We start from the raw sequence: 27383 nt of genomic DNA on the forward strand, positions 1-27383 counted from the left end.
CCACTCGGCACTTTGTAGCAGTCTTTTATGTACCAAAAGCAATCAAGAGGGCGGCCTGCCGCCCCTTCAACTGCATTTTCCGGACAAGTGTGCAGCGATCGCTGCTGCTGGGTCTGGCCGGAAATAAGCGGGAAATAAAAATGAAGCTCCAGCGAAAGTAAACATTAAATATTTATGATGCTGCACAAAAAAAAAATTGCAATCAAAAACGTGAGAAAAGTTTCTATTGCATATTTATGTGCGCAGCCAGCGGAAAGCGCATCAGCGGGGGGGGTAAAGAACGGTCGGAAAATGCAGAAAAATTGGACAAAGCAGACGCGTAAATACTCTATAGCATGGGGTAGATATCAATCAATACAGTTCTTCCAATTTTTGTATACCTTAGAGACTCCCAAGTTGCAAGTCTGAAAGCTGAGAGGTGACTATTTTCCATGCGGAGAAACTGTGAAGATATATAAATTATTTGCTTTGTTTCCGCTTACTGAATGGACTATTTTTGAATGGTATCCAAGAAGTGGAGAGGTCCGGATGTGAGTATGCGAGCAATCGGTTTTCCCTTTCGGGAACAACATCCCCGAAATGACTTGGCAATTCTCTGCAGGAACAAACAGCGAGTGTCCATCCATCATAAAAGTATCTCTGCGCTCAATTCGTTCCCTCCACTGCCCCATAGCCCAGAGACCATATTTTCAGCACTATTGCAGTGCACTATAGAGCAGAGCAGAGCAGAGCAGAGCTCTCTGTATGAACTGTAATGAATATAAAAGTGTTGCTCGTGCCTGATGGAAGCTGTGTGTGATAGAAGAGGGATGAGGGAGGAGGGGTGTACAGCCGGGTGGCCCTGCACCAAAACGGTTTTCAATTTAGTTAATTTATGGCGCGCATTGTTGGCACCGAAATCGCACTTGCTGGAGCCCCCAGACCCCCACACACACAATGGGCATATTTATAGCCGTTTTATTTTCCCATTTCAATGCAATTACCCAAACGTACAAACATACACTACATATACCCGTATATATCTGCTTATAAATGGTGTTTTTTCAAGTGGGGAAAGCATTGTGTAGGAGAGCAGAGAGTCAGAGGCAGAGGCAGCTGCGACAGCTTAAAATGCACTCAAAAATACAATAAGAGAGGGAGAGGAGAGAGGGGAGAAGAGTCCCAGATATTCATCGAGTCCATTGTGTGGCCCAGCTGTCCGAAATGCGGCACTTATCTCATTTGAGAAGAGAAAAAGGGCCAAGGAGGCCGTAAATCCCGTTTCAATACCAGGTTGGAGAACATTAGAGCACATGTCTGGCTGGCTGCCTGCTGCGCCTGTTAAGTGCAAAGTTTTAACGCTGGTTAGCAGCTGCTAATTAGCATAAAGTTGGGCCAACTTTCGCGAGACTCCTCTCAGAGTCCTGGAGATACCTCGTGCATCGTACAGTCCTCAGACAACAGCCGCCTCTGAGGCGGCTTTCGGGAGAGACAAGAGCGACGAGAGCAGGTCCATTCATTTCGCATTTTGACAGCGTCACTTTCCTAAACACAGCCATGACGCTGCATCTCGTTCTGCTCGCAGGGATCAGCATCCAGTTCATCCTGTTCATCTGAATCCTCCTCAGACTCCCCAATCTCCATCTCCATCTCCAAGCTCCTGTCTCCTGTCTTCTGTGCCATTCCTCATTTCTCCTCTCGACTGGCGCCGGCATGTGCTGTCGTCTTTTGTTTAGCTTGAAGCACGTCTCGCTCATCTCTTTGATAAATATTAGTTTAATTCTTTTGCAGGGCTGCTTTTCCCCCAGTCCCAGTCCCAGCCCCATTCCACCCCTCGACGGGCTCCACTCAAGGGCTCAAGGCTGCGGCTGCCGTCAGTCTCTTTAGTGGCTCGTTTTCTCATTTTATACAATTATTCGGCTTTTCTTTTTCATCTCACTATCTCCCTTCTCTCTGTTTACTGCCGCTGCCACTGCCACTGCCTGCGCTCCATTTGGTGTCCTTTGTCGGGCTTTTGCCCAAATGAAAAATGTTAATATTTGCCTTCGATTGAAACCGGAGTATCGACTGCTGCACTTGGCCGAAAACAATGGGTAATTCGATCAATGGAGAATGGACAGCAAATGGCAAAGAGAAAATCGAAGGAAAACTGATTAATTAATGGAAAAGAAATATTTTTGGAAAAGTTCTACCCAATGGAGGACCTTGGATTATGGCTAAACCTTAATTGAAACCTTAATCCACGAAGAACGAGCAACGAAGATTCCATCTAGAATCAAAGCAATTTAATATACTCGTACTCCCAGAAGAGCATTCTCTGGAACTTGATCAACGAACGACACACACAAGGAGTAGATGACAATTTGTCAGCTGATGAGAGAGATTACGGTTTCCCTTGATTTCCAATATAGCATCAGCTTCATGCAATTGTCTCTGTGGTGAAAATAGTCTTTGCCAAAGAAGAAGCCACCTTAATTCGATGCTTTGTGGAGCCGTCAGGCGGACAATCCGGGCCAAATCTCGTGGCACTATTAGACGGCCTGCAATTTGGCTCATTCAAGGCGCACACACACACACACACACACAATGTGAGATACTGAGATACTTTCCATTCAATGGCAACGCAATCAATGGCAGCTGACAATTTCTTTTGGCCGTCGATGTGGCTGCGGCGTGGCTTCGAGTGTGTGTGAGTGGTCTTGGCCAAAACTGGCAATTGCCAACTGCCACACACAGCCTTGATGCATTTTGGATTCGTTTCTCGTTCATTGAGAGGAAAATGCTGCGTCTGCTGGCTCATTCATGGGTTCATACCACACTGACTTCCCCTTCTCATTGACAAGCTGTCTGACATTTGCCAGATTTTCCGACACGTTTCTGGCATAGAGTATCAGCAAAAGCTCTCCGTCTCCTCCACCGCTTCGACGTTCGCTTTGAGAAAAATTATGATTTTTGACGACAGGGCCAGGGCCATGTGACGTTTAAATTGAATTTTCGATTTTTAGCATGTTTATTTCCCAAACATTTCGCGTGTCTCTGCGTTTGGGGAAAGACATGAGAAAGATTCTAAATTTAGCACGAAAAACCAACAAAGACATTCCCCTTGACAGTGATGTATGTACATCTCAGATCTCAGATCGAGGGGCACAGGGCACAGTCACGAGCGACACGACCGAAACGACCGACAGGTGCAAATGTCATTCCAGGGGTCCAGCAATTTGTCGGAAAAGTTCAGGTTCAGGGCCTGTCAGCGGTCCGCAAACTTTTAGCACTTGTCATGCTGCTCTGAGAGAAAGACCAGGTGAAGCATTGATGGAGACTACAGAACAGAACCCACTCTGCGTAAAGTATGATGGTTTTTACACCGTTCCGTGAGGTGAGGTGAGTTGAGTTGAGGTCTGACCTGTGTTAATTGGTTTTGCTACTGCCACAACTGCCCCGCCGTTTGCTGGGCAAGAAAAAGCAACATTGACTCGCTCGAGGCACTTTACCATAAAAATGCAAACAGCAGCGGCATCAGCATCGGCATCGGCACCAAGGAGCCTGCCGCAAACAGGCGAATGCAGACACTTGTTGCAAAAAGAGCCAGATGCAGGACGAGAAAAGAAGGTAGAGAAGGGCAGACAGATGAAAATGGCTGCCTGTTGCAGCTGCTCGCAGCATCCGGAGACCGGAGTCCAGAGTCCGGGGTCCGTCCGCCATCCTACGAGGAGCGGGCCCCAGGGCCCTGGCAAATAAACGAAGACAAGATGAGGGCAGGAAGCCGAGGAAAGAAATATACAATTTAAACGTTTCCAAATTGATTGCCAGGCCCCGGCACACGATGCAATCTCATTTGGCCGATGCCAATCCGAGCAAAAATATCTCCGGCATAAATTGCAAAATTTATTTATTTATTTGAAATGTTGTAAAAACGAAATGCAGCTCCGAGCAGCTCACTGCTAGGATACCAATCTGGAGGGAGATGGATTCAAATGCATTTAATAATCGCCAGTTGATTGATTTAATATATTTCCGATTATTATTACCATCAAATGAAGAAAATTGAACAAATATAGGTACAAATTGTATCAAATAAATAAATAAATAAATAACCAAGGAAGAATGCAGATCCACAAGAACAAGAGAACTTTTACTTTGCCTAAAGGTTATTTGTCAAGAATTTTCTCCACGAAAAGAAGTAAACGATTGGGAATTTATTTGAGGCAAATGATTTCCCTAGAAAGTAGAGGAATGTAGGGCGAGAAACACAATGAACAGAAGGAATTTACATGTGTTGAACACACGCATCGTTCGGAAAGAAACCCAATGAAGGCGATATTCAATGTGTAACCGAATTGTTTGATTGTATTAATGCACTCCTGAGAAATAAAATAAGTGAGAATTACATAGTTGCCATTGCAACAAAACGAGGCACAAATTGGACGAAATAAATATCAGCTGCAAAAAGGATTTTCTCTGAAAATAACGCATCCCTAATTGGAAATAGATTGAAGTGTTTTTCATTGTATTGCATGCATTTCGAAAACGAAACAGAACTATAAAACATGTTAATTAAATTATGATTAATACTCGAAATTGGATTCTCCTTAATTTCCTTCTCTTGTTTAAATGGCTCGAATGGAAATGGAATAATGAACAGCCCAACAGCAGCAGCGGAAGTGCACTTAAATTTGGTCAACAAACTGATTTTGATTGACTTAATTTCCCTTCAAAATTGTTATTCTCGCGATTAAGTGAGAACTTTTCGAAATTTTCACAGTAGCAGTGGCGAGTGAAAAGTGGAAAGTGGATCGCGGAAAGTGGAAAGTGAAAAGAAACTTTCGATGGAATGGAGTGTGGATCCACAAGGTTCCACCTCTCGCGCCCTGCAACAGCACCTTCGGCTACCACTCTTGACTGTATAAAAATAGCCTTTTTACTACTTTATGCAAACTTGTCACCAAACTGAATGCCTCTCTCCTCTGGCATTCTCCCCGGCATTGTTACTACGTTGGGAAAACAACAACAACAAGTGGCTGCTGGGTCCAGAGGGGGAATTTAATTAAAAAGTTTTTTATGCGTTCCACCAGAGCCGCAACAACAGTAGCGAAAAACCAAGAAAGGACGACTTACTAACGGCCAACAATTTTGATACTCTTGCGGGTCGATTGCTCTTGAAGATTCCATGTTAAGTAGTCAGTCCGTTCCAGTAGGGTTCGGCATTGCTGCGAGGAAATACACTAAGCTTAGGGATGTTTAAGGCAAGGCCCTACGATGCCTTGCAGCTCCTTCAAATCGTCATACCCCTTTTGAAGAGTATTTTCAGCAACAAGGACACTTTTGTGCCTATTTTCAGAGAACGGCTTCTGCCCCTAACCCCCTTTATGCCTTCCTCTTTTGTCTGCCACATAGTTGCAACGGAAAATAACTTTTGTTGCCTTTTTTAGTGGCATGTAAATTTGTAAATTCATATTTATGCCGGTCCCGAAATAGTTGATCCCAAAGATGAAGCCGAAATGATGCAGCAATTTGCCCCGAAAGTTATGTGCTGTCATTTTAACGGTGGAAGGAAGCGGATGAGAGGGGAGAGTGGAGACGACGGAGACGGAGGCGGGAATTCGCTGTCAAAGTTGTTGCACATTTGATGCACATAAAATTCTTTGAATGCCTCATCAAATGTTGAACAGCCAGCGAAATTTTGATTGTCACCCGTTCGTTGCCTCTGGAAGGAAGCCCCCATAACGAGGTAAATATACGGCGGGGGGGACTGGAGCACGTAGTTGCCACTTGAGGGGGCAGCCAGCATGAATCGACTGCAGGCCAACAATGGCTGCGTAAATAATGAAAAAAGCCAAATTAAACGACAGCTCCTGGTGCCTGGTGCGCCATCCCAGAGCCGTGCCTGGCCGTCCGGGCCGAGGCCATGGCCCATTGAGCGCTCATCCAATTGAGTTAGTATTTGCATTCGAGTGCCAATTAGCTGGGGTTCCAGTCAGGATGGTATAGGAGCAGCTCCCTCCGCTCTTTTTGTTCCACCATCAAGTGCCGCACAGCAGGCCGCAGTCCGCAGTCCGCGGTGTGGGCTTCGTCAAGGATTTGTCCGTGATTGTCTCAGGCCAACAGAGGGGATCCATCAAAGTAAGCTCCGATTCGCCTGGCTTAATCCCTGCAGAAATGCATTTGTGGCTGATTTTTTTGTTCCCCTAATTTCCCCCACTTCTGTCCATCCTTCTGTCCTTCTACAATTTCCTCTCTCTCGCCGGACTGCAATTTGCTCGGCTGCCCCCCAAAAGCGGAAGTGGCTGACAAGGTTTGGCTAATTGAAGGCCTCTCTCCAGGAGGATGCGACTTGCCACTGACAGTATCTGCCCATCTCCAATCGAATGGTAGCATTGTAGAGGGTGTATGTCTCTACTCTCAGCTCTTCAACCTCGGAGGAGTCTCCTGTCTGGTTCAATTTGAACAATTCCTTCGATCCCATCGCATCACCACAAATTATGTCACGTCTTGTCGCAGTCGGAAAACTTTTCAAGTGCTTAACTTTTATCGCATAATTGAACTATGAGGCGGTTAAGTTTCGGTTTCGCTTCAGCGTCATTTAAGGCTTAGTTCGTTTCGGTTCGGTTCGGATGAGCAAAGTTTTTAATATCAGCATAAGCACAGTTTTGCACTTGGTCTGCAGGTTTCCGAATACTCGCAGTCTGCTCTCCAGACAACACTCTGGAAGGAGTATGGTGTATGATGTATAGACTAAAGGATACTCAACTATTCAGGGAGGATCACATTTAGTTGCCTTACACTATCGGTTACAGCCATTCCCTCGAAAACCATATACTCTCTGTGCACTCTGTGCACATCGTATACAAAAGCACTTTTCCAGCAGAGTACCGCCGCTCCATGGAGGATTAAAGAGATGGAGACGTATCCATGCATGCGAAGCCGGCGAATCGCCAATCAACATCATCGTCAACGACGATGACGACGACGGCAGTGACTATAACCGCAGCCATCACAAATGCCATTAGAGAGGCGCAGACCGGTCGAGTTGGGTTAGCCTCCACCCCCCACCGCTGCCCCCGCTCCCGCCACTCAGCAGCAGGGACATAAGGACATGCCACCCGCACAGCCCCACCACAGGACAGCAGCAACAACAACGCTGCCTCGTGGCACTAGTTACTAGTGCTGCGGCAGGGGCAGCGGGTGGCGGTGGCGGTGAGGACGCTCAACTAACGCATCGTAAATTGAGATTTCTATTTATTGTCAGCGACCGCAGCAGCAGCAGCATCACCATTGTAGCTAGTGGCAGAGTCAGAGCAGAGGCAGCATCAGGTTCATACATCTGTCGGTTCGGTTTGGTTCGGTTCGGTCCAGTCACCCACTCAGTGGATGGCCCTCCTCCTTCTGTCCTTCCGTCCTTCTGCTCCTCCACCCGCCTGTCACCGACTTGACGCGGTCTGCCGACTTCATAAAGTCGCTTAAGCATTTTTAATGGACTTTTAAGTTCGCTTTTATTGTTTCATTTTCATTGCTTCTAGTTTGTACATATATGACTCCATTCGGAGGTTAAATTGTGGCTGGTTCTGCGAGTATATGCATTTCGAGATGGGAATGAGGGTGCAGTAAAAATTAATAAATAAATTCTGCCATACCTCCCCGGACGATGATGAGTTGTGAGTGATTTAGTGGGATTAAATGTAGAAAAGTTTATAAAAAGGATAATCCGCACAATCCTCTGCTTTTGTCAGCTTTTTTGCTTGTGAATGTGGAAAGGATTTTGGTAAAACTAGAAAAAAGGTAGCATTTCTTTCTAGTTAATTAAAGCCATTTCTTTCACCCAAAATATAGTCATGAAAATCATTCCATTCGCGAAGCGTATTTGCATTGCAATCAACCCGAATATCTATCCTTAATCAAGAACATACACATTTCGTGGAGCACTCCCCGGCTGTCCTTGTTGTGGCATACTCGCATGGTGGGGCTGCCTTCAGGCGACGAGAGCTCCGCAAATACAATTAACAATAGTTATTCGATTCAATGAAGTCCTGTGGCAGATATTTCCTTTTCTTTTAATATCATATTCGTATATTTGATGATCTACTTATTTCAATCAATGTTCTGTCAACTACTCTCGAGAAGGCTCCTCTTTGCTTTTGCTCCATCCTCTGTCCTCCATCAGGCATCCGCCATCCAACTGTCAATCATCGGGAAAATCCTCTCGGGGCGTCGCGTCGGGCGATGGATGAGTTTGTGAATTTGTGCAGGGGTGAGAGGGTCTTTGGCTGGCTTTATTATGGAAATTAAATTGATATTTAAGTGACACTGCTGCTGGCAGCGGAGTGAGCAAGATAAATTTCGGCTGACGGCAAATTGTTCGCCCATATTCCTTTGTTGAAGATGAAATGAAATTTTTATGAGCTTAAATTCGGGCTCATCGCATCGCTTCGTAGCCTGGATGCCACGCCATCTAATGGAGCAGCAGTCCTGGCCAGATGTGGCCGCTCTGAGAGCCGGCCATGTATGTGGTCAGCTTATGGTTTGTTGGCCCTGATCCCCGTCCCTGTCCCTTTCCCTGTCCTGGTTTTAGTCCTGGTATTTTGACCTTTTGGCTCCAGGGCTTGCCGCCGCCTTTCGGCTGTTGGGTTTAATTAATATGCAAATGGGCGAAAAAGGCAAAAAGCAAAACGGCTGGCAGCAATTTAAATTTAGTTTCTCCTCTCGTATTCTTTAATGAACTCCACTCCGCACAAATTTGTGCACTTGCGTCGTAGCCCGAGACTTTTGGTTTTGCTGAAATATTTATCGAATGTGTAACTTGTGCTCTGCCACAACTTTTCCACACGTGGCGCATACATTTTCGGGGAAACTTGCAGGCAAACTTTTCCCTCTCATATTCATAAAGGTATTCGTATCTGCTGCTGCTGCTGTTGCTGTCGCTGCCAGTTGGCCGCATCCGCATCGCCATTTGCAATTCCATGTGCGGTACATTTCCGGTTTGTCGGAAATGCATTTCCGTTTCCGCCATCGCCAATGTTTGCCCACTGTTTGGCTGAACATCAATTGGGTATTTTGACAGGCATTTCACAAAGACCACCGCTCCCATTCCATCCATTCAGTCGGCGCCCCAGAGCCTCAGAGTAGGAGTCACCCGCTAATGCACTCAGTTGGCCATTCAACCAATTTGGTTACACGATTTTAATGCAATTTATTGCACAGCATTGGCCTCGATTGGCCGGCCATCGTCCGGCCACTTGTGCAACTGATTTGATTTTTATTAGCATTTTATGCGATTTGCTGAAGTGTCCATGAAACATGGAATTGCCGTTGACCACTTCAGACTGAAAATTAAATTAAACACGATCGCAGGTCTCGCAGTACGAGTGCCCACTCTGTGGACAGCCGTCCGACTCTGCCTCTGCCTGTCTCCATCTGCCATTTGCCAGTGTTGACCCTCTTTCACAGCCCAGAGACACACTTTCTGTGGCCACCCACCGCAATAAAGCGCTCAAACACTGTCTGCCCTATCGAATTTCACACTTTTCCGCGCAACGCGAACAAAGGAAAACATGGAAAACCCAGCGGGCCACAAAAAGAGGCAATCAATGAGGCGCTTTCACCACACCAACTGCTGGTGGAAATTCATCTCCATCTGTATCTGCATCTATATGGAATATCTGCACCCGTGTCTGTATTGTATTGGATTTTTACTCTTCCATGGCTCTTAATATATCTTTCGAAATACTTTTTGCATGCCGCACAGCCATTTGGCACACCAGAGAGCCCGTTCTGTTGTTGTCTTTGATCCAACGATATCTGATGAGTCACGTTTCAATAAGGATTACACAGAAGTGAAGCGGTGAACATTCGAAAGCACATCTTTATGGAATTTCCCTCCGATTTTTCACGGATTACAGATATGAGGGCCAATCAAAGCTAAAAGAATATTTGTAATGGATTACATAGAAAAATTCATTTAATTAAGGAAGCTTCAAAGATGCTCCAACTTACAATTGGAATACGTAGAAAGTGGAAAATAAATTGCCTTCTTTATGGAAGTATATTCTCCTGAAAATGATATAAATCGAACATTTCAAGGGAGCTACCACAAATATGCATTAATTGGGTTAGTGGGAATGTCTAAGAATGTTTATTACTATCTGTGCTGAAAATAATATATCTAATAATAACTCAATAGATGAGGAGATTCCTACAAATTAAAGGGGATATTAAATTCCTGAAACAGGGGTATCCCTCGACAGCACGCCAAGTCATTGAGACCGAACGCTTCCATTAGTTTCGTCTGGCTTCCAATTCAAAGCCTGATAATTGGACATAATTATGGGCTGGACGGGTCGGGCCTGAACCGGGTCTGGCCCTGTCAGGTCTGAGCTGCATTCGCTTGGCATGGAGCCGTGAGTGGAGCGGATGGGTCAACCGCAGCGGGGAGCATCTGCCAGTAGCAGATCCGCCGAGGGCATGGAGTGGGGATATGCTATAGAGCGAGTGCAGATGGGAAATTGGAGAGCCCAATAAATATTTATTAGGACCGCCTGTGCTTGCCAAAAATTAAATTTGTTTTCATTAAGCCAGACAAAGCCGTTTAAGGTGGCTAGAAAATATATGCTCCGTCTCCTGGACGACTCTCCTCCCCTCTGGCAAGGAGTTGGCGCTGCCGCGAAAATATGCTTAAAATTAAAAAGGGCCCCCTCTCTCTGGGGTATCGTCGTCGTAGGCTCGTCGTCGCCTTCGTCAGCTTTGACGTGGCCAAAACATTTTGCCGGCTTAATTGTGCGCAAGCCAAGCAGATAAAAAACGAAAATGAAAAAGTTTTCGGCCCCAACCGCCAAAAAAAGGAGGGGAAAACGCGAAACAAAAGCGAGAGGAAAAGCGGGAAATGGCAAGAGAAAAGGAGCATTGAATGCTTCAATCGGTGGAGGCGAAAAAAGTAACGAAACAAAACAAAATTAAAGTAAACAATGCGAAAAAAAAGATATAGTAGCTGTGGCAAAGCCGATTTGTTGGGTACCCTTCTTAAACAGATATCGATTTCAGAGCTGAGGGAATATTTATGCCATATTTGATGGCCCAAGGGTCTGGTTGAAACCATAATACCCCGTCCACAAGGGTATGTAGAATATGCGACAGGGTTCACAGACAAAGTAGAAAGGCAAACAAAGCCGTGGACCCTGGTAGGACACGGCGTCAGGGACAAGTCCAGGGCCAGGGCCAGGGCCTGGGCCAGGGACAGAGACCGAGACAAGGATGTCAGTAAACAAAATCACAATTAACTGAAAATGACAAAAAATAACAACGCCAAAGGAGCAGCGAGCAGCGAGCATGTGACAATGGCGGACGGCAGAGGCAAAGGCAGAGCGTTCTGGGCGTCAAGGATATGCGTCTCGCTTTAAAGTGTTAAAAAAGAGACACCCAGGACATCCCAAGGTCTCTGGGAGAGGCAAATGAAAGAGGGGGCGCGTGTGCTCGTCATAAAGCATTTTAATTGCCGTTCCCCCACATTCCGTACTATGGAAGAGGGTTTTCCGGCTTTTCCCGGGAGAAATGATTAGGGGAGCTTAATACTCGTACCCTCCGCAGTTTATTGAAACGGAAACAAAGACAACGACAACGATGAATATTTAGTGATTAGAAAAGGGTTTCTTCGGCATCGGCTGCTTGCCCTCGTCATTCACCATCAGACATTTCTGCACGGCCTGGTGGAAGTCAGTGCAGAGCGTCATGTCGCTCTCAAAGTCGTAGGTACCCACCCGAATCGGCTCACTGCAATACTGATGATTGTTTCCACGTTCTTCTCCGTCTCCGACAGTGCAGCTGGCTGCTTTTGACAAGGACTCCCTTTGGTTGGCTTGAACTCCTGGCAGATAGTCCATGCTGGTCGCTCGGGAATCTGCGCAAACCTTCGAGCCTTGATGAAACATTTCACTCTCAAAAGGAGGCACTCACCTGTAACCGCACGGTAAAATTATCGATTCGATTTTCCAGAGACTATGCCTGCCCCACACGAAGCGAAGCGAATGCCTCGAATGCCAACCAAGATCCCAAAGGGAGTCTCTATCACATGAACATGATATTTCCCGGAGGATCTCCCTCCGGCTTTGTGTCAGTAGCTAATTTATATTGCATTGCCATTGGCATTGGCACTGCAGTGCCTCAAAGCTAATTGCAAACTGCACTTGGCGGCAGGAGCAACCGTCGATGCACTGGCAAGGTATTCCACGGGACTCATAATCGTAATTTGTTTCTCTTTCGTGTTTGCCTTCACCGTTTTCTGCACTAATTACGAAACACACAGTCGAAATAATGAAACGCAAAGAAAAACAAGCACTCAACAAGTAAGGGATTTCCCCGAGAGGAAATGAGGGAAGTGTTGACTGGCCTTTATGCCCTTAAGGTAACTTTAAAGGTAGCCCAAATTTGCAGATTAGCTTGCAAATCACCTGGATTTTGGGGAGGGCTCTTCGAGTTCTTTGAGTTAATTGTGGGACAGGAAGTTGCTAAACAACTTGGGAGCCCATTGCTCGAGGGCAGTCTTAATGGTTCAATCTTAAATCTTACCGAAACTGAATTTGTTTAAAGAGTTCTCCGAGCATATAAATTTCTAGGCAACAAATTCTAAAGCAACGTTTGAATAACTCGAAATATACTTAGATTGAATTTCACCTTGCAGTATACGTACGTATAGTATGCATTTTATAGCCAAATATGCATTTTGTAAAACCATCTCTTGTGCATGTACATTTTATTAGTATAATATTTGCATAGATGCGAATCGTGAGCTGCATCTCGCATAGAAAAGTTAATCTTATCTTGGCATGGAAATAAATCCCACACAAATCTAGAATAAACTTCATATATAAAGATTAAGTATACATATATTATATATTCCCGAGGCTTTTGACTCCTCTACTCCCATTCTCAAAAGTCTACAAATGGGTGTATATTATTTGTAGAGTATTTGGCTTTGGGGAGTGCAGCGGAAATGCTTTAATTGCCAGCCAGCATGCAAAAGTGTTTGGGCTTTTGGCTCGACTATTTTTGGCTTTTTGAGGGACGACTGAAAGCATACACATCGAGCAGCAATTAGCCGTGCTGCCAGCCAGCCAGCCAGCCAGTCAAATGTTTAAGCATAATTCGCATTAGGTTTTCTGGGAAGGGAAGCCCATGAGGAGGAGGAGGAGGAGGAAGAGGAGGAGTGCCACATATGCGATATGCTCCCAGTTCTCAGTTCCCAGTTCATGAGGCAAACGGAATATTTCATTAAATTATTGCCAACCACAAAAGCGGCAAGCAGACACGACACTGAGGCAAATGCCGCTTGATTGATGCTATGTGATGGGATTGGGGAAAATTCGAAGGAAATTCTCCCCGTTTTGGGGCCATGTTCATCAGCAGTATACAATTTCCACTCACTTTGTTATGAATATTTAAGCAAATTATATTTGTTCTCTGAAAATTTCTGTCTATCTGTCATTTCTGTGCTTACAGCAGGGGCCATGTGAATAGATGCGACAGCAGCTGATGCTTCTTTTTAGCTGCTGGCAGGAGCAGGAGCATTCGGCATGCTAATTTCATTTTGTTTATTGTTTTGGCTACCACTTAATTGGCCCACTCCCCCGTCCCCCGTCCCATACCCATCCCATCAGTGCGCCCCAACATCCCATCATCCAGTCATTCACTCCGTCAGTCCGTCCCCTGCTGGGCCACAGAAATGTTTATAAATCAATCAACATCAATAATGTTTCGGCAGGCAAGAGATGGATGGGCTAGACCTGCGGGAGGAGAGCAGCCCGCACAGTGCCAATTAATTTTCCCTCTTTGAAGCAAATTTTGACGCCCTCTTGGGGGTTTCTCTTCAACTTTTTAATACAGAAAATGTGTAATTCGGAATTTGGGAACTATTTTGTTGTATGCAATCCAAGTTTAACTCAGAATTTATATCTAGTGGCTATTTCTGTTGAGCGATGACTGTCTTTCATTTGTTTGAGGCTCTAAATATTGTAGCGCCGACGGCAGTCCTTCATGGCCTCGTTGAAGCCCTGGCAGACGGACAGGTCACTGTTCTCCTCGGTGCACTTGAGAAACTGCCGCAGCTCGTAGGCACAAGGACCATCTTCGACAAATTCGCCGGAACGCTGGGCCTGCACTGGCACAGGAGGCGCTGCCTGCTCTCCTTGCTGGCTCGCGGGGACGGAACTTCCGCGACCGCCGCCGAACAATCCAGTAATGCCGGCGCCCACGGCATGACCCACGGCCGATCCGGCCGCCACGCCCGCTGCAGTGGTGGCCATGTCCTTGAACATACTGCCTGGGCCACGTCCCTTGGTGGCTGCCTCCGGCGCGGAAGCTGCGGCTGCAGCAGGTGTTGTAGCTGGTGTTGTGGCTGGTGTTGCAGCTGGTGTTGCAACTGGTGTCGACTCCTGTTTGCGTGGCTGCGTTGCTGGAAGACGGCTGCTGCTGCCTCGGGAGCTGGGAACGGGAATCGTGCAGCTGCTGTTGCTCCTGGAGCTCTGGCGACGAGCCGATCCGCCGGATTTATCTGAACGTTGACGGGGCATTTTTTTACTATATTTAAGGCCAAAATCACAGACAGAAATTGAACAAATTGTTGCAATATTAAAATTATTACTGCCTGCCGAAAACCAGAATTTCGAATGCTTGGAAATCACAAGGGATCTGATCTGGCTTCGGTATCTATAGACTCGAAGGGCACGGCCCACTCGGATTACAGAGGATTGTCGAGTCTGCTTTGAGTTCCGAAATTCAGATCTTTCTTCGGGGCAGGTCTTGGGTGTCCAGGAGCATCCAGACATTCGATTCTGCTTTACGCTTAATGACTGCTTCATTGGAAATTTGTGTCTCCAACCCTACCCCACTCGTCGAGCGTCTCATTACTTTTGACAGAGACTCGGACCCGGACTCGGACACGGACACAGCGGTAACTGCCACAGTGAAATGTGGATTTCATTTGCATTTCCACTGTTGCCCAATATCTGTGGGCTGCCTCCGTTTCACGCTTTCAATTTCGGACTCAGAATCGTACTCGAGTCCGTGTGTGTCTGCGGGTGATTGCACTTCGGATGAATTAGCCTAGTGCGGCCATGCATGGCCATGGTGCGTATGAGTAATGTGGCTACAAGGGAAGATAATTGGCAGCACTCACTTCCATTCTACTCACCTAAGTGGCTGCCTATTACACCTCCTTCTTTGATGCGACTGAAAGAGAGTGCTGCCTCAATTACAATCGAGGCAATTTTCGACCAAAGACTTTCCCCCAAAAACACTATTAAATTTTGCACAATACTCGTACAGCTCTTGAGCAGACCTGCCTTAAAGGATACCATTCATAACTGCAGGACTGCTGGCCTGCTGGACTCCTGTAGAATGGAAAACATTTCGAATGCGGTAAATTACAGTTAACGATTTTGTAGCACAGCAATTTGCCTTATCTCTAGATTTCTATCTATGGTTTGCAAATGTATTTCCACGTAGCTGTCCCACCATTTGTTTTGCCTGCCGTGCCACGGGTAGGCGTCTAGCCACCCAGTCCTGGCCCTTGTGCAGACCCCATCCCCTCTTACGGTCGGTCATTGGCTAGAACGAAACGAAAGCCATTGTGGTGGTCGGCGTGTGTGCTTTGAGGCCTGGACAGCGAATGTAGGAGCCGCCATAAAGGTGTTGAAATAACTGCTGCACAAACGGAGTTGTTTTTCCATTTCTTTTTGTTTGCCTTCCCTTCTGTGATTTTCTTGGCTTTTGTTTTGCGATTGCAGCTTTTCCAGCCCACCAATTGTTATGCCGTTTTATGGTTATTGTTGTGCTGGTGGCGGGTCGCAATGCAAATTGCCGGCACATAATTATGTCGCAGCCAGAGCCAAGGAATGGCAAAGGAATACCGACCTAACACTAAACTTTGCTGCAAAGAATGGACAATGCGGAGTAGCACTAGTTTGGGGCATCCCAGGGCAACTTTTTGTGGATTGTTTTTTAGGTGTGAGAATTCGGAGAACTTTTCCATGTCTAATTAGCAGTGCAAAGGACTCTTCTAGCAGCAGCAGCAGCAGCAGCAGCAGCAACTAATTTATATAAAACTCACTTTGGCTCCTGCAGGCAATCGAAATAATAGAAAGAGAACTTTTAATTTGCCAACGCCCTTTTGCCGGCAAGGGACACGCAATGGAAACACGGAAAACTTTTAGAGAAACAGAGCCAGAGACAGAGACAGAGGTACCCACTCGTAGTGTGACCGGACTGTTCCGTACCCTCGGCCAAATCAGATACTAATTGCATTATCCTTGTGTACTGATGATGGCTGGCCCACGATAAGAAAGCAATTTCAATCTGCCACCACTCCAGACATCCAGCAATCAATGAAAAGTCTCTTGAATGGCGGAGCGGATACTTTTAGGGTATGCGCAGGGGTGCGACTGCACTGAGCTTTCATCGAGTGTCAGGTCCGCCTGCAATTGCATTTCCTGCTCCTTGACTAATGATCGCGTGCCAATGCGATGGCAAACTGCCACTTGGACAGTCGAAAGGTCCTGAGAATGGAGCCGAGAGTACTACTCACCAGCAATGCAAGCAGTGCAAGCAGTTCACGCACGTACTCCCCCGGAGCTCCTTGAGGACAGGCAAACAAATGAATTTAAGATTTCAGCGGGATCGAAGCCATTTTTTAAGCTCAACAAACGGAGGGCCGCTCTTAATTATATTTCCATTTCCCATTTCTTTTTCCCTTTGCTTATTCGGAAAGGAAAACTTTGCCCTGAACCTAAGCTGAAAATTAATGATTGCACTTTCGAGTGAGCGCCGAAAGGCGAAAGGATGGTTGCATGGGGACTTCATCTTACAACTTTGTAATGTGCAGATTAAAATTTGTCTGCCTCTTGGGCAGCCGTCTTCTGCTTTCTACTTTCTACTTTCTGCTGAGTTTTACACTTTTTCTTCTTTATGAAGTGCGCGGCGCGAGCTGCCCAGAGGCCCATGCCTCAGAGCCTCCTCTTTAATGTTTAAGTGGCCGCAAAAGAAGTTTTTAATGAAAATAAATCATCTGCACACTTGACTGCCTACACAGCGCATACATAAGGACTCCTACTTACCTACTCTCTCTGAGGAGCGACGACTATGCTCCACTGCCACGCAACTGCCGTTCCACGGGGGGATTTATGGACTCCAGTTTGACATCCAATATAAATCAGGGCCCCCGGCGACACTCTGGCAATGCAATTAGGTACTGTTCCAAATTATACCAGATCACGAAACGGATTCCCATGCCCCCAGGGCACGGGCTAGAGACTAATTGGGTCCAAGGGCCATTGCGATAGACAATTCCTCTTCATGGCCCTGCTCCTGTTCTGGCCACAGGTGTTTATTTAATTAATTTACATAAATCAACTATACTACACACACTCGACTCGACTCGCATACGTTAGGGCTTATCGTTTGTGCATTGCATTTAATAACTAATTAATTTTAAATCAGCTTTTTGAGCTCACCAAATTATTTACACTAATTAAACGAAGGCCAAATCCCAGCGAAAATAAACAAAGTTAAGCCTGAACGGATCGGAATGTTTGTGGCGGTGCACATTGCTCATTGCACACATTGCGGATGCGCAATGTCTGGATTACACTGGCGTATACTTAATCAAAATGTTATCGTCCAACTCTTTGGAGCACCAATGTTTAAGGTGTTCTTTAAATATTCACTTTTACCAGGTCCGGTTACTAATTGCCAACGTCAGCAGCAAATTCCTCACTCGAAAATTTGGCAAAATAAATTGCAAAAAGGCAAATAAATAATGCACACTTAAGGCGGCCAAGAAAAGCAGCCGTGACGGGACGGGCAACATGCAAATAACGCCCGGCTTTTTCGGCCCCGGCAAATCACTTTGAGTTATTGTATTTAGCCTTCAACACGGCCAAAAAGCGCAAAGTAAAACAAGTAGATACCTGAGACTACAGTGTCTCGACAGGGCGATACTTGGTACTCCTCAAGGGACACCACTCTGAACGAAGTTCTCGACCAGCACAGGGAGGAGGGACATCCTTTTATAACCAATTACTGGCAAAGAAATAACGGGTCCTTCTTAGACCTGGTTGTTCCCGTTCAGGCTGTAATAAATTTCCTTCTTTCGTGGCAGCCAACATACCCTTCAACCCGCACAAGTACCGTGTATAATAAATATTTTAAAGCTTGAACATGAACACACACTCAGACACTCCGGCACTCAGACACAAAGTCAGAGGCATAGGCAGAGGCAGAGGCAGTGGCACACGGGAAAGGTGTCTAACAGCCACGCACTTTGGGCGATGATTGATATGGCTGCCATGGGGCCGTGCCGAAGGGGGCAAGCTCTCCCAGCCAGCCCCTTTTCCTACCTCCCTACCTCCCTACCACCCCACCCCCCGACCCCACACTGCCCAAATAAAGAAAACGTCGAGTGTCAAAGTTTTTGTGCGCGCTTAGCGCATTTGATGAATTGTTAAAAGAAAATCGCGCGTATGTGTAAACAGCATGGTCTACGACAAAGAGTGAGAGATTTTTGCGGGGGCGGAGTGACTGTGTGTGTGCGGTGTGTGTGTGTGTGCTGTGTGTGTGAGTGTGAAAATCAACAGTGCCAGCCAAAAGGAAAGAAAAAAGAATGAACGTGCGACGTGCGAGGCTTTTGAAGCTGCCGACGACCGACAACCGACCAAATGGCGGAAGCCCCAACACCCCGACACCCCAACACCCCCAACAGCTGCTGATGATGATGGCGGCTGATGTCGGCAAACAGTCGTTCGGTGGAAGGAAAGCCATTGAAAAGGAAATCACTGACTGGTTAATGCCCTATCCGATAGAGAGCCCCTTTGCAGGAATGTCATTTGAACTTTAGAAAACATTTCGAAATTACGAGTTTCATTCGAAAGCAAACTGAAATGGAGAGACGAGTAAGGTCCTCGGGGAGGGAGAGTCGTCAAGGTAAGGGAGCGTCTGCAAAGGAATCCAACAAGAAATGGAAGGATTGCGGTCACGGCAAGACCTTGCACATCTCTGAGTATGGTCCTTTTGTGGTCAGGACTTGCCCAAAGAAACCCCTCTCGGAATACAAGTTAAAGCGAGCGCGTTACCCTATGATGCTGGGAATGTCCAGCCAAAAGATCAGCAAATCCAAAATAAGTTTAGCCCTCGAAAAGCCCCCAATGCTGGCGACATCCTCCCAGTCAGAGTTGGATCTGTTCAAGTTGGATACGATGATTGATAGGATCTGGAGCGACTTGGTGGACAAGCACGCGCGACTGATCAAGGCCGGGAAGAGACCGGAGGAAGTGGTGGACAGTCTGAAGTCGCGCTACATTCAGCAAACTCAGCGGGTACTGCTGAATGCAGCGGGATCGATCACCAAGCCGGCGGTGGGAAGAACCCGAATGTCGAACCCAGCCTACGTCACGCACAGGCAGCTCGTCGAGCAGCAAATGGAGTGGCTGTCCACGAAGAAGGTGGCCAAGAAGCTATACCTCCTGAAAGAACTCCTGGAGCAGAAAAGGATGCCCCAGGGCAAGCAGGATCGCCGGATGCTGGAGGAGTACGGGGACTCCAGCCAGCACTACAACGGCTTACTGATGGTCTTCAACAAGGAGATTCCCGTGGATCAGCGCAACCACCAGATGGACACCATTTCGAAAACCTTCAAAACGATTATGGATCAACTGGACGACTACGCAAGTCGCTCGAGGATGCAAAGCTCCAATGGCAGCATCTTGAGCAAGGATAGCGACGGCCAAGACCCACAGCTTGAGGTGAAGACCCTAATTACCCTCGAGAACATAGAGGCTACGCGGGCCGAGTGGATGCAGTACTTTGCGGATCGCCCGAGGACGCCCTTCGAGCAGAAACTGTCCGCCATCCGCCTGCAGCGTAAGGAAGCTCTGATTGCCGAGAAAATGGAGCTGAAACGAATCAAGATGGAAAAGCGGAAGGAGTTCCTGGACCACCGACCCCTCACCGAGCTATACAACAATCCCCGGCTCACCAATCGCATGCGGCAGGTGCTCGCGGAACGTGCCGAGCAGGCACGTCGCCAGGCCGCACATTCACAGTCACAGTCACCGTCAGAGTCGGTTCATGTTCATCCGAAGAACGAGCCGCGACGACCGCGGAGTTCCGCGAAACGCCTGAGCATTTCCGATGTTGTGCTGAAGACCATGGAAGAACGCGGCAGCTGCTGCAAGTGCCAATGGATTCCGAGGTGGATAAAGATATCTTGAGAGGAGAGACGAAAAATCATTTTGATCTTTGATCTTTTGTGCCGCAATATTTAAACTTTATTCAACAAATTAAGCAGCAAAATTCAGCAAGTTGGTATCTTATGTATCTTCTGTGTGCATTTCGTGATAAAGCAAACATAATTTCTTCCATAATTCTTTTCTTAGTCATGCCATCTGCATCCCCGATAGGCGTAGGGTATGTCCTGGCAGGCAAACCTTTGCTGGCTCTTCACTTTTAATCTGTCTTAGACTGACTAATACACACACACACGGACACTCACACATGCGAGTATGCATATGTGTGCTGTCATTTCCCCCATTTTTCTCCCACACAGTCGCAGTCTTCCTGGTATTTACTTGGATTCTGCGTAGGCACCTAATCCTTGTCAGAGAAGCCACATTCAGTCTGTGTGTGTGTGTGTATGTGTGCTCTTCAAGAGGCAAATGAAACGACACTAATACACACAGACGCACACACACGTGCTGACAGATACACCCACACGCTCAGACATCACATCAAATCATCAATCACATGCTTTGGTGATTCATTGATAAGCTTTTCCTTTTTGCTTCTGGATGGATCCTCCTCCTGCCGCTTGTGCTTCTGCTGTTGACGCTCTCAAAAGGGGAGTAGGATGCGGCAGGAGGGGGTCTTCATGGGGCAATCATGTTAATAATCCCGCAAGATGTTGGCCACCAGCCATTAGCCTGGCCATTAGGCCTGTTATGCCTTGTACCTCCTTCCCTCTGCCCTTTTGCCAGGCAATTAATTTAAACAGTTTTAAAGCAGACAGCAACAGCAGTGCCAGAAACAATAATACGAAGTAGGGAATCGATGGATCCATTGGGAATCGATCCCAACCATCTCTCCGGCAACAAATTTGTTCGCTTCTCACATCTGCCGAATACTTTCTGAGGTATGCAAGGCTTTCTTTCTGACTCTCACGCACATTTCCACGAATAAATTATTTGTACCCTTGACCCCCTCTGAAAAACTCCAAAGGGAACCAAAAGAAAAAACTAAACGAAGCAGCGCGAAGCGAAACGAAACGCAACACTAAACACACACAAAGCAAAAAAGGGAATTTGTTTATTTTGATTTTTGGAAAATCAATTTTGGATTCGTGTTTATTTTCGATGTGGTTATCCGGCGAACAGCCATTGGCAGAGTAAACAAATCGACGCTTTTTTGCGCAGATGCCACAAACAGACACAGACACAGCCCTGCCCCTCCCTCGAAATGTGCAAAAGGTAAATATATATAACTAAAAAAAATATATATATATGTGTACGTGTACGTGTACTCGGTACACCTGTCCGTATATCTGGGTTTTGGGTTCCATTAATGTCACAAGTGTAATTGTTTTTTAATCGCATTGATAGCAGCAGCAGCACCCGCCGCCAAAAGCAAATTCCGTTCACAAAATTATTTCGAGTGTGCGCTAAAACCACTTGAAAACCGCCAAGAGCTTCGAAACTGACCCAAAAAAACAAGAACAAGTGGGAATGGGAATGGGAATAGGAATAGGAGTAGGTACTATTTGTACTCGTACTTGTACTCGTATTCGTGTGAGTGTCGTGCCGTGAGTGTTAATGCTCATAAACTAACAAAGACAAAGAGCGTTAGAGAGCGGCAGAGAACGGTAAAGGTATAAGAGCAATTGACTTAAGCTGTCTACTTACACACACAAAAACTACAACTAAAATGCCGCTCACACACGAAAAAGAAATACAGCGAAAATGGCGATACAAAAATTTACATAATGCCCCGGCGAAGCGGCAAAAATGGAAAAAGAAATACGGCTACAGCGAGCAGAGTGTAAATGTGGATGGGTGGCAAGTGACTGGCAAATGGCAAGTGACACTTGAGCGAGTGCTTCTCGGAAAGCGGAAAAGCGACGCGCCGGAGTAATGGCGGATGGGTGACCATCAAAGGGATAGGCGAAAAGTGTCACCCCCCCGCACAGGGACATTCTGAGGAAATTAAAGTCTGCTGAGGAGTGGAGAGTCCTACTTTGAAGGTTCGGCCAAGCTCTTCCCTTATCCAACGGAAAGTTAAAGTTTATAGCTGCAAAACGAACAAGATTAAAGTTGGAAAATAATACCCAGCCCAGCTACTGTCCAACTACTTATCGTAGATACTCCAGATGTAATCAAAGTTCACTTCTAATGGCTGCTAATGGCGCCGCCCTCCATTTATGTACTTTTCCTGGCCCTCCACTCTCTTGTGCCTGTGTTCTCTAAAATGCATTATATCAGTTTTGCTTGGGGCTCCGGCTCCAGCCCGAGCCCCAGCCTTCCCGGGATATCCTTATGTACCCCGGATACATATCTTTATGTGCATAAACTTGGTCATATAGATATGTTTCAGCAGCCTGGAGTTGGGTTTTAATAAGCACTGCCTGAGAGTGGAGAGAGTGGAATGGTGGATACATGGCCATCAGTGTAGAACGTGCCACAAGCACCACATTGTAAGATTTGATAAAAAGCCATAAAAAGAAAACCAGAACCAGAACCAGAAGCATAACGGAGTCAAGACAAGGCAAAGCAGAGCAAAACTGAAGGCCAGAGACCAGGCCAAGACTATAAAATAATAATGAAGTCAATTTCAATGATGTTGCTGTGGCAGGAACAGCAGCAACAACCACTTCCCTTAACCCTGAATCGCTGCTGTGGACAGCTGAGGGCAACAGCAACAGCAACAACAACACAAACATCATTATCCAAAGAAAAAACAAACAATGCCTCACGACACATGATTTCCTGCTGGCAGCCATTTCTGGCCATGTCTTGCCTTTCAGTTCTGGGCGTCGTCTTTCGTCGTTTCCCTAAAAGGTAGCGCTTAAAATTTTCCCCTTCTTTGGCAATTAGCTTATGATTTTCATTGTTGTTTTCCCAGTCCCTTAAATAGGCTACATATCAACCCCAAATTTAAATAGTAAGCTGAGTAACACCCATACATTTCTGTGGTGCAGGTGGTGGGGTCACGGCTCTCTTAGCACTTGAGCAGTGAGTAGAGTAGTATTTGTTAGAGTATCGAATGTTCGTCGTTCCGCTCCAGTTTTCCCTCCTGTTTGTTTTCGCTGTAAAACTTATAACCAATCGAACCAATTTACCACGCCCACGCCTCTACGATAGTTATTTAATGGCACACGAAAGTAAACATTTATGCCATTAATGGCAAAAGGTGACCAAGGCGAAGACGAAGACGGCTAAGAGCAGGACCGGGGAGGGCTAAAAGTGTTGGCTGAGCTGTCAGTTGAAAGATTGGTCGCATTTACGGATAGTAGTTTTCGTATTCACAAACTTTTCAAGGCGAACTTTTAAATGTTCTTTCTTGACCACGAAACTTGCGCAGAACTTCTAAAGGAGCAATCGAAATGCAGAAGAAATAAACTCGCAGCAGCTCTTTGAACAAACTGTCTCGTAATGCCTCTTCCAAGGAATAGTCCAATTATATTTCCCAATTCAGAGGCATTACATGGCAGTTTCCCCACTAATTGGGGGGCAGCTGTCCCTTTCGTCAACCTATCAGGAGGTAAAACAGGGCAAAATCAAGGCACCCCTTGAGTGCCTAAGCGTGTTAGTGTCAAGCGGCTTATCTATTATCATTCGGTTGCATTTCCAACGAAGGCGCTGAGGGGCAGAGGAACAGAACAGAACAGAAGAGAACATCGCCTAAGTAAACCTTTGTCTGGCAGGGTTGGGGCTTCATTACGCTTGATTTCTTCTGGACACACTCCAGAGGAGCTCTGTCCGAGCGTCATAATGCCTTGTGTCTGTGAGAAGTCATATGAATGCTACTTCCACTGCTGTTGCCAGCCAAACAATGGTTGCGAGCTCTCGTCATTCAGTCTGGGATTGGAATGGGACAGGGACTGAAGGCTGAGGCTGGAGGATGGAGGATGGCGTGCCGCCGACAGGATGTGGTCACAGGATGCGAACAGGCTGCCTGAGGACTTGGCTGGCACTGCAGTCGAGTGACCAGCCCAATGACTGACACCACAGAAGCAGAGCATGGCAGAGCAAGAGGAGCAGGCCACTGGGTAAACAGTTCTGGCCACATAATGAACTGAAGGACTGCCGTCTCCTCATCTCCACCTGTTGAGGGGAGTTGTTGTTGTTGTTGTTGTTGTAGCTGTAGCAACACTTTTTGCACATTTACCAAGTTTATGCAATTTACACAGGCCCGTCAACAGTCACACGTCTCGCTGCGTCCTCCAGCCCCGCTCCATCCCTCCCCACGCATGCAGGGCTCTTTCCATTTAAATGCTCTAGTTCCTCCGAGCTGCATTCCGCCTGTGCTCCATGTAGCCAGTGTGCAAACCACAAGCGTTTCGTTTCGGTCTGAATAATTGACCAAAGGACGGAAAAAAAGGCGGACGAAAATGTATATCTAGAGGGAAAAAATGCTGGACCACAGCAAAGGCAAGGACAGAGCGAAACAAATGAATAAACAAAATTTATGAAGCACACCGCAGAGTTAAGCGGAGCGGTGTCCTCCGGGCTTGGGATTTAAACTCTGCATAAAAGATCTGTCCATAAATCGGCTCTAACTATTGGGGGACTATCTAAGTGAAGGAAATGCTTGAAATGGTTGATGGAAACCATTGAGGAGCCTAACCCATCAGAACTGTTCCTCAAGGTGAGACAGTACTGTTCCGGAAAAAACAAAACATATTTCCCCTTCATATTCGTATTTCAAACAAGAAAGTGGATAGCAAATGGTGTATGGATGGAGGGGGTGGGGGGTCGGTCTGTTCTGGCAGGCACGTAACTAATTTATTTATGTATTTCTCATTCGCCGCATTCACACAAAGGACCCTTCTGCTCTTGCCCACAGGCACATTAGCCACAACGGATGTTGGCCTTTTCATGCTCTGTTGACCGGACGAACGAATGAATCGTTCTGGGGGCAAACAAGTGGGACTCGACGAGTGGGGCTCGACGAGTGGAGCCGAGACTGACCAACCGAAATGTCAATAAATTCATATGAAGTTATCTCTTCCAGACAGCTTAATGCGTATTTTTATGGCCTAATCTAGAGTCAAATTTTTCTTGCGCTCCGCTCGAGTGGAATGTGCCTTTGAGGTCCCGAGCTCCCAAGTGCAAAATGCCGCCATAGTCAAATTCACAGACGCCCGGACTCACCTTGTGGCTCCGCCTCGTATATGTATGTAGTGTGGTCTGCAAAGAGATGGAGAATAAAAAGACTGGTTAAAATGGGGTTCGATCATGGGATTATTAGAAAGTATCGAAGTGAAGTTTGGGTCTCGTTTCATATGGCAACTATCGAAATAAACCCACACATATGCCGACAGCTGATGAACCCAATAAAGCCAACTCAAAGTGCCACTCAGGACCAAATGACAGCCGAAATGTTGAATGAAATTGAAGGGCCGCACTCCCACTACTCCCACTCTTGTGCGCCATTGAAAAATATCTTATATTGAATCTCAGCGACCCAGGATGGTACTGAACATAAAAAAGATTAACGCCTGTGCAGGGTTCACATAGAAATGGGTCAGAGTGCGCCGTTTCTCCATCTCCATCTCTGTCTCCGCCTTCGTCTGGCAGCAAAGAGCCTTCGGCTGACAGCAGTCAATGACATGGACATGGGTGGGAAAATGGGAAAAGCAGCTATAGATACTATATGTTCCCAGAAGTCCCATCCTGCTTCTCCCCTGCCTGGTCGCCTGCTTCCTCCAAACTCAATGTTTATTTTAAACATCCAGTCAGAGAGAAGGAGAGAGAGAGACCTCTTAGTGTGTCTCCTCTATCCTCTGTGTGGATCCCACAATCGCATAGCATTGCATTTCGGCTGTTGCATTATTTATAGTATTTGTGCTTGATTTTTTATGCCCTGGCATACGTGATTTCGCATAAATTGTATGGAACAACAAGTAGGAATAATATATATTTGCGAGATTGCGACCCAAGAGATACCGTGGAAAGTGTAGAAAGAAGAGAGATGGTAAATTTTGGTAAAAAGAAGAATCTCTTGCCTTCTTTCCCATTTTTCAATACCTTCTCCATTTGCCAAGTTCTCTTGAGACCTAGGGTTGAGTATCTACAGATCCACGACTGGTGCCCTATGATCTTTAAAAATATATCCACTTTCTGGTGGATCTCACAGTATTTTCATTCTTTTCGTAATAATTATCCAATTATATGAGTATCTTTAAAATCATAGATTCCACAACATCTGAACCTTCTGTCAACTCGTAATGAATTTGGAAAAATTGGTAGGTAAAAGCTTTATCTACGAGTCTCTCAAAAATCAATGAATCAAAAATCAGTGGATTCCATAGCGATTAAACTATAATTTATACAATAAACATTAGATGGTAATGTTCAATTAGTATACCCCCGATCTCCACGAGGTATCCACGGGTACCTCCAACAATTTCTGCCCCCGTAGGCAGAACAGACTTGCAGCTTAGCTTCCGCCTTCCTCCGTTCTTTTTTCCACTTTTGCATTTGCATTCGTGGTGCACATCGCAATCGCATCGCTTGTGCCGAAGCGGCGGAGTCGTCTATTATTCATGCCCCAGACAAAATTACTGGAATAAACGCAGTGAGCACGAAAGGCGATGCGGTAGCAAATAAATAAATGAAATAGCAATAAAAGGCCCCGGCTTTAACCCATTAAAGAGAAATACGTGCAGAAATACTTTCTAAATGATAGCAATATTTACTGACTGTCTGAACTTCTTCAACTATTTTTGGATATGCTATCTTTTGGCCTGATATCCAAGTAAATCATTTTATTTTTTTAACCATATCATCCGTTTGTAATAATTTATGAATGAATTGGTCGGCCTGTAGAAATGGGAGCATTTTTCATATCTGAGAGAGCAGGGAAATCTCTGCTTCATATGGTTTTCTTCGACACAAAAGGGTACCGGTATTCCAAGAAAATCCTACTAAACTTTCAGGCAGCAGACATATGTTTCGTTTCCAAGGAATACCGGAAAACTTAATCAAATTGTAATCTCTTTATCCAAAAGGGGAAACCTTTGGTTAATTTTCCCCCGTTCAAGGGGAATATCTGATCAGATTTCGGGCCCTTTTTGGTTCTGCCATCATCAGGGGAGGCGGTGATTGAAGAATAATCGATGCCTTATCGTGGGGGCTGAGAAGGTTATTCCGAAGGTGTTT

General features: G+C 46.1%; 3 protein-coding genes across 3 annotated transcripts in view; 1 reads left to right on the top strand and 2 right to left on the bottom strand.

Moving 5' to 3' along the window:
• 5-HT7 (5-hydroxytryptamine receptor 7) overlaps positions 1–27383 on the bottom strand; it is a 52565-nt gene that overhangs the window by 10878 nt on the left and 14304 nt on the right. The window contains exon 2 of the mRNA XM_001357545.4: positions 25374–25409. The gene's annotated coding sequence lies outside the window, so the exon portion shown is untranslated. The remainder of the gene's footprint in view (positions 1–25373; positions 25410–27383) is intronic.
• LOC4800330 (coiled-coil-helix-coiled-coil-helix domain-containing protein 10, mitochondrial-like) lies at positions 13815–14669 on the bottom strand. Its single transcript, XM_001357544.4, has one exon. The coding sequence runs from the start codon at positions 14529–14531 to the stop codon at positions 13965–13967; it is 567 nt and encodes a 188-aa protein (XP_001357581.4). The 5' UTR covers positions 14532–14669; the 3' UTR covers positions 13815–13964.
• On the top strand, positions 18818–20375 carry LOC6896677 (uncharacterized). The gene has a single exon (XM_002136856.3). The coding sequence runs from the start codon at positions 18894–18896 to the stop codon at positions 20220–20222; it is 1329 nt and encodes a 442-aa protein (XP_002136892.2). The 5' UTR covers positions 18818–18893; the 3' UTR covers positions 20223–20375.

Source organism: Drosophila pseudoobscura, chromosome 2 (assembly GCF_009870125.1).
Source record: "Drosophila pseudoobscura strain MV-25-SWS-2005 chromosome 2, UCI_Dpse_MV25, whole genome shotgun sequence".
Lineage (NCBI taxonomy): Eukaryota > Metazoa > Arthropoda > Insecta > Diptera > Drosophilidae > Drosophila > Drosophila pseudoobscura.

What these genes read in the sequence shown, in the direction of transcription:
- LOC4800330 (XM_001357544.4), bottom strand. Translation starts at nt 14,531, where the DNA reads ATGCCCCGTCAACGTTCAGATAAATCCGGCGGATCGGCTCGTCGCCAG.
- LOC6896677 (XM_002136856.3), top strand. Translation starts at nt 18,894, where the DNA reads ATGGAGAGACGAGTAAGGTCCTCGGGGAGGGAGAGTCGTCAAGGTAAG.